The sequence below is a fragment of the Rhagoletis zephyria genome, unplaced genomic scaffold (assembly GCF_001687245.7).
Source record: "Rhagoletis zephyria isolate East Lansing unplaced genomic scaffold, Rhagoletis_zephyria_1.1 Rzeph_scaffold_00846, whole genome shotgun sequence".
NCBI classification, from domain to species: Eukaryota; Metazoa; Arthropoda; class Insecta; order Diptera; family Tephritidae; genus Rhagoletis; species Rhagoletis zephyria.
In genome coordinates, this window is record NW_016157930.1 from 25069 (window position 1) to 31620 (window position 6552).

The 6552-nt window shown below is 49.2% G+C and overlaps 1 protein-coding gene across 2 annotated transcripts; it reads right to left on the reverse strand.

The window, feature by feature from the left end:
- Positions 1 to 463: 463 nt before the first annotated feature.
- On the reverse strand, positions 464 to 4958 carry LOC108361776 (uncharacterized). 2 transcript variants are annotated; one of them, XM_017614525.1, is made up of 2 exons: positions 3830 to 4958; positions 464 to 3796 (listed from the first exon to the last, which is right to left on the reverse strand). In XM_017614525.1, the coding sequence occupies exon 1, from the start codon at positions 4818 to 4820 to the stop codon at positions 3867 to 3869; it is 954 nt and encodes a 317-aa protein (XP_017470014.1). In that variant the 5' UTR covers positions 4821 to 4958; the 3' UTR covers positions 464 to 3796; positions 3830 to 3866. The 2 variants fall into 2 exon arrangements, 1 of the variants encoding a protein (XP_017470014.1); XR_001847363.1 differs by having other exon boundaries at positions 3368 to 3398; positions 3478 to 4958.
- Between the last annotated feature and the right edge of the window lie 1594 nt (positions 4959 to 6552).

Genomic DNA, 6552 nt, shown 5'->3' on the forward strand with positions numbered 1-6552 from the left:
AGCATCTATAATAATAGACAATCAGCCAGATTGTGTAAGTCGCAAATTAGGCTAAATTGTACGACTCGACAACATTGGCATTGTCTACTGTCGTGCTGAAATAAATAAACGACGAAAATTGTCGAAAATTGTACAGTGCTGCCAAGTTTTTCCGTTTTAATACACTAGTCGAGTGGAAATTTTAGGCAATGACGTGAAATTTTCGATACGATTCGACTCGCGCAATGAGGGTGAATAATTTGCAATGGTTTTACACTTTTGCAATTAATTTCGGTCATTATTAGACAGTCATGACTTGTGCCACTCTGCCATAGTACGGTTGCTGCTCCCTTTCATACCATAGTAATTTTGTATACAACTCTGAATGAAAAAAATGCATGCTCCTTCTCATTATCAACCCTGATCAGATTTTACCCCCGAGGAGTACTCAAAAAGGTTTATTACTGTATATACTGTGGCATGCACTGCGACCAGCAGGTCTATTGTGCCCTCAACCATTTACAGTACCTCATCTAATCCTAGAGAGCCCAAAAATTTGAGGAGATCCCCAGGGATTAGCGATTGTATTGCTTCGTTACTTGGCCAGTAGTGGCCCAGGTACCTCTCCCGTCTTCTCGCGGCCGCCACGCATTCGCACGGGAGTCTCCTCAGTCACGTCGCAGAAACGACATAGGTCGTTTGACCAAATCCCTAGCTTGTGTAGGTGGCCTCTCAGTCTGCAGTGACCCGTCAGAAAACCTGTTATAATCCTTAGTTTTCCTTTGGATAGATTGACAATTGCCCTGTACCTCGTAAGGTCGTAGCCTCCCAGTAGGTGTTTTGCTTGACGTAAACCTGTAGTGTTACGCCAGTGTTGATTCCTTTGTCTGTTCCTTTCTTTTCTGAGCTCCTCCTTGATTGTACTAGGTCCAATCGGTAGGAAGGGCTCAGGCCCTATAGGCGACGAGGCGGCCGCCATTCTAGCTAGTCGGTCCGCTTCCTCGTTGCCCGCAACTCCTATGTGTCCTGGTACCCAAGTTAATTGAATTTCGTTGTGCTCCGCCAGGCTGTTGATACTATCTATGCACTCAAGAACCAAGGACGACTTGACCTCAAATGCTGAGAGGGCCTTGAGTGCCGCCTGGCTGTCGCTCAATATTAAAATTCTCTCGTTACGGTAATTCCTACGTAGGTTAATTTCTGCACACAGACTGATGGCATAGACCTCCACCTGGAAGACACTCGGGTATGCCCCCATAGGTACCGAGAGCTGTAGCCTCGGCCCGTAGACGCCAGCCCCAATGCCTTCCGGAGTCTTCGAGCCGTCTGTGTACCATTGCAACGAGCTCGATTGGATCAGCCTCTCCATGAGAGAGGTGATCCAGGTCGCCTTGGTGCAAAGCTCTATTTTGAAATTCCTGTCAAAGTTAACCACCTTAGGTCTGTCGTCTCAGGGGAGTAAAGCTAGCGGAACTTGGGAGCCTAGCTTGTCTCTGTTCCTTAATGATATGGTTTTGCCCCTGCCAAAGCCTTCCCTCGCGAAATTTAGTAGAGTTCGCTTTGCAGCCTGTTCTATGGTAAGGTGCAGCGGCTCGAGCTCGAGAATCACCTCCAGCGCTGCCGTCGGACATGCGCGCATTGCCCCCGTAATGCATACACATGCCAGACGTTGAAGCTTGGTGAGGGATTGCCTCACCGTGGTGAGGGTGGTTCTCGAGGCCCAAGCCACTGCTCCATAGGTGACTATTGGTCTAACTATCATGGTATATATCCATCTCAAAATCCTGGGACTACAGCCCCAGGTCTTCCCTGCCAGGCGTTTGCATACCATTAGTGCCCTCGTAGCTTTGGAAGTGACCGCGTCAACATGTGCCATCCACAGAAGTTTAGAATCCAGGGTTAGTCCCAGGTATTTAACTTCGGTGGCGACGTTGATGGCGACCCCATTCAAAGAAATGTTCCTCATGCCTGGAAGCGTTCTTCTTCTAGTGAAAGGGACAATAACCGTTTTAGAGGGGTTGATGCTGAGGCCCATGTCCACGCACCAGCCTCCAGGTTTAGTCCCCTTTGCACTATATCACAGAGAGTGCTCACGAACTTTCCTCTGGCGATAATCACGATGTCATCCGCATAGCCTTGACAGCGGATGCCATTGTCCGTGAAAATCCGTAGAAGTTCGTCCACAACTAAGCTCCACAGGAGAGGGGATAAGACTCCTCCCTGAGGGCAACCTTTTGTAGTTTTTAGCTTTACCACGCTGTCCCCGATGTCGGTTTCAGCGATTCGTGAATTTAGTAGCCTGGCTATCCACCTGCGGATCGTTGCCTGCACATTGCGTTTTTCAAGTGCCCGGTCGACACTAATATGAGAGGTGTGGTCAAACGCCCCCTCACTGTCGATGAAGGCACAGAGTACTGTTTCACCACACTCAAAGGAATCTTGTACTACCGTAGACAAGGTGTACAGTGCGGTGTCCGTAGACCTGCCCACTCTGTAGGCATGTTGGTCGGGGTGTAAAGGCACCTGTTTAAGGGTGTTGTTCCTGATTTCATGGTCGATAACCTTCTCCATCGCCTTAAGCACAAAGGAGGTAAGGCTTATCGGCCTGAGGACTTAGCTAGAGAATAATCTCTCTTTCCTATCTTCGGGATAAAAATAACCCGAGCCCTTTGCCAAACCTCAGGGATGTGAGCGAGCGCTAGGCTAGCCCTCATGATGTTCACGAGGTGTGGAAGTAGGAGCTCCTTGCCTTGCTTCAGCAACACTGGACTGATGCCTTCCCTCCTGGTTTTGTCTCCGGGCAGCTTGAGTTAAAGGCATCTACAATAGCGCCATTTAACTCATTGACGGTGCTCTCTAGGCTCATGCAGTTAGTGTACCTACTCCTAGACTTAATTCCAGTCAGGTTTGACTCTAAAGTCTCGCTGTACTTTGCCCAGTCAGTTTTCCTGGGGTTCCTGTTTGCCTGCCTAGTTCTGACTTCTACTCCCAGTGCAAACTGGATAATCCTATGGTCTGACAGTGAGGGCTCCGATGAGACCCCCCACTGGGTGACCAGAGGGCTAGCCAGTCTGTTGCTAAGCATGATGTCTAGTACCTCCTCTCTAGCCCTCGTTACAAATGTCGGTGTTTGGCCAACATTGTGGATGCTTAGTTCCTCACTTAAGATGTACTCTAGGAGACACTCACCTCTGCGGCTCGTATCCGTGCTGCCCCACTCAACGTTGTGGGCATTCGCATCGCACCCTATGATGAGGTGGAGCCGTCTCTTTCTGCAGAATTCCACTAGCTGCTATACCTCTTGCAGAGGGGCGTAGTTGCTGTCCCCCGGAAAATAGGCCGCGGCAAACACCACCTCTAGGCTTCTGCCACTTAACGAGAGCGTCGTTGCACTGCGACCAAGTCCTGTGTTAGAAACTCTGTAATGCAAAAGTAATCAATGTTCTTCTTAAGCACCACACATGCTCTGGGCCTCTCGCAGGAGAGGTCCCAAATTACCTTGTTGTTGTTGTGGTTGAGGCCCCTAACCTGGCCTCTGTAGGTCCACGGCTCTTGGATCAGTAGAATGCCCAGGTCATCCGTGGCGAAACTGCTGGAGATGACCGCCGAAGCAGCCACCGCATGATGCAGGTTGACCTGGGCTACTGCTAAGTGACGCGTGGTCATAGTTGCGGCTCGTCGAGATCGGAGAGCTGTAGTTCGCTCTCGCTTCTCCTATCGAGCTGAAGTCGCCTGAAGTCGATGCCTGATAGCAACTCCTGCGTGGATGGCACGTCTTCCGCTGGCTTGGTGGTGGTGGCTGGCTCGGACGTGCTTGCTGGAGTTGGTGTCTGGGTGAGGGGTAGCTGACTGAGGGGTGGCTGTTCCGCCGGTAAGGTCGAGGTGGACTAGGTCGCCTGGGCAGCGGAGGAGTCGGCAGCCGCCTCGATTTGCGTCTCCTGCGACTCCGACTCCTTGCTATCTGTTGCCTTTTGGCTCCACGGCCTCACCGTGACGAAACTGAACCTATAGTTTAGGTTGAAGCCAGCCCTCTTGATGCTGACGTACGATTCCTCATCTATGCCCAGAAATAGTCTGACCCCGTTCTCCTCTACAGAGCTGGACACTACCTTCCACGCAGAGATGTGGATGCCCTCATTCTGCGCTTTTAGTAGCCCCAACGCAAACTCCGCCGATTTGTCGGCGCTTCTTGGCAGGAACACCGTGATGTTATGCACTGGAGGGATGTCATCCCCCCTCTTCGTGCACATCTCGGGTCCCTTCCAGCCCTCAAGTGCCGGTGCTTTTTTCACCAGCCAGGTTGCTGTTCTCTCGTCCCTGCAGTCAACCAGGAGCATGCCGGATCTGAAGTACACACCACAGAACACCAGCGGGTGCGACCATCCTTTGAAAACCTCTTCCATGATGGCATCCTGGAGTCTGGTTAGGTCTTCCGAGTTCAGGGCAGCAGCAGGGTACTCACAAGGCAGCACCGCTACCCGAATGCCGTTGAGGGCTTCCGAATAGCTGGGTTGCTGAGTGGCACCCCCCTGCGCCTGTCCTTGCTCGATCGGCCCGGCCAGGCTCCTAGACCATGAGTTCGGAGGGGGTGGCTGCTCCCGCTGCCGTTTGGTGCCCGGTGTCTCTGGCGGAGTGACCTGGTTGCTACCTCTTTTGTTGGAGCCTGTTGGTTCCTCGCTTCTCTGCTTTTCAGCGGGCGCGGGTCTGTGCTGCTGTTGTCGCTGTGGCCCGCTCTTCTGCTTTTCAGCAGGTGCGGGTAAGTGAGCCTGTTTGTTGGGCCCACTCTTCCACCTATCGGCGGGTGCGGGTTTGTCGCCTTTTCTGTCTCTCACGTCCCTCATTCCCAATCTCCATTCTGACCTCTGCCATGGCTCTGGCTTCAACTGAGGGCTTGCCTTGCCCGAGGTACCGGAGGTACCATTTAACCCCGGAACCGCTTAAGCCCTCGCGAAGCCGATAGTCTAGGGACCCCGGTTGACCTGGCCGCGGCATCGGAGGAGGCTTGGCCCTGCGGTGCTTCCTACTCCTTTGCTTCTGCCACCCGGAGTCGTCGGACGCCGCTGAGGCGCTACTCCTGTGCGACCTATGGAGTCTCTCCTTCTCCGCCCGGTGACCGCTTTCGGAGCGGCGCCGGCTCTTGGAGCGCTGCCGGCTCTTTGAGCGGTGTCGACTCGTAGAGCGACGCCGACTACCCGAGCGATGCCGGTTCTTGGAGCGGTGACTACCATCGGTGCGGTGGCTGCTGTCTGACTTTGCTGTCTCTCTGTACCTGCAAAGAGAACTGCCGGACCGGTGTTGCGGCCGATCTAGTTCGGCAGGTAAATTGTGATTTCCTGTCAAATTTCTGTTATTAGAACTACCTGTTTTGCTCTGGCCCATGCGACTTAGCGCATCTGCACTGGTTCCTGGTTGGTCATCGTCCCTTGCATGTTCGATGAACAGCGCTGCCTCCTCGTCGGTTAGCTGGTCTAGGAAACTGCCTTTCCGCCCAGCACAGTACAGATTATCATAGTTCAGTGTATAACTTGTTATATTACACCGTACATGATAATGAACTGTTAAATGCTGAAAACGCTTATAACTTGTAGATCAATGAAACTTGGGTGTGCTTAATGAACTGTCTGGGCGGTTGCGCTGGCAGGCATTGTTTTTTTTTAAATAAAGACTTACATATATTCGGAAATTTAGAATTTGGCTTGATAAATTCACAAAATTTACGTTTCTCATAAAAATGTAATCTTATAATGGACTTTTTTCTTAATTTAAACTTACATTTAAGAAAACTCCATACAGTGCTATAATTACTATTTGAGTTTTCCAGTTTATAAAACACAAGCTTTAATTATGAACTTAATTATTGATATTATTCTTCATTAAGCATGAGTTTCAGCATACATTAAATGTTAATATTATACTTTACCTACATTTTGTTCATAAATAACACATAATTATGTATATTTTATCCTCGAAAAGAACTTTTCTAATCATGAGGCGAANTTCAGCATACATTAAAAGTTAATATTATACTTTACCTACATTTTGTTCATAAATAACACATAATTATGTATATTTTATCCTCGAAAAGAACTTTTCTAATCATGAGGCGAAATTCCCCACAGTAAGTGTTGCCGTGCGCGCAAAACGAAAACGCTGCACACAACCCAAAAGTACTCCTCGGGGACCAGATGGTGAAAAACTGCGAAAAGGTTTATTACTGTATATACTGTGGTGCATGCCTCTATTAATTATCTATCTATCTAACATTGTAATAAGCCTTGTAACCTCAAGTGTTTACACAACCAGCCTTTAAACGCGGGATCCATAGTCCAAGAATCAAAAAAAAAAAAACAAAAAATGCGCGTACGCTTGGTTTGCATCATATTTAAGTCATATGTGTCCAAAGAATAAATATCTTTTGAGGCACCTGCTGCAAACAACAAAGCTTGTAAAGATTCATTAAGAAAATAATTCAAAATCAGTTCTACTTACAAGATTTAGTAACAAATTTGCCGAAAGTGTGAGCGTAAGTACTTACTCTACAAGCAAATAGTACGCTATACATTGAATATATTG

Excerpts from the sequence above, each read along its gene's own strand:
- LOC108361776 (XM_017614525.1), bottom strand. The coding sequence starts at position 4,820 with ATGAGGGACGTGAGAGACAGAAAAGGCGACAAACCCGCACCCGCCGAT.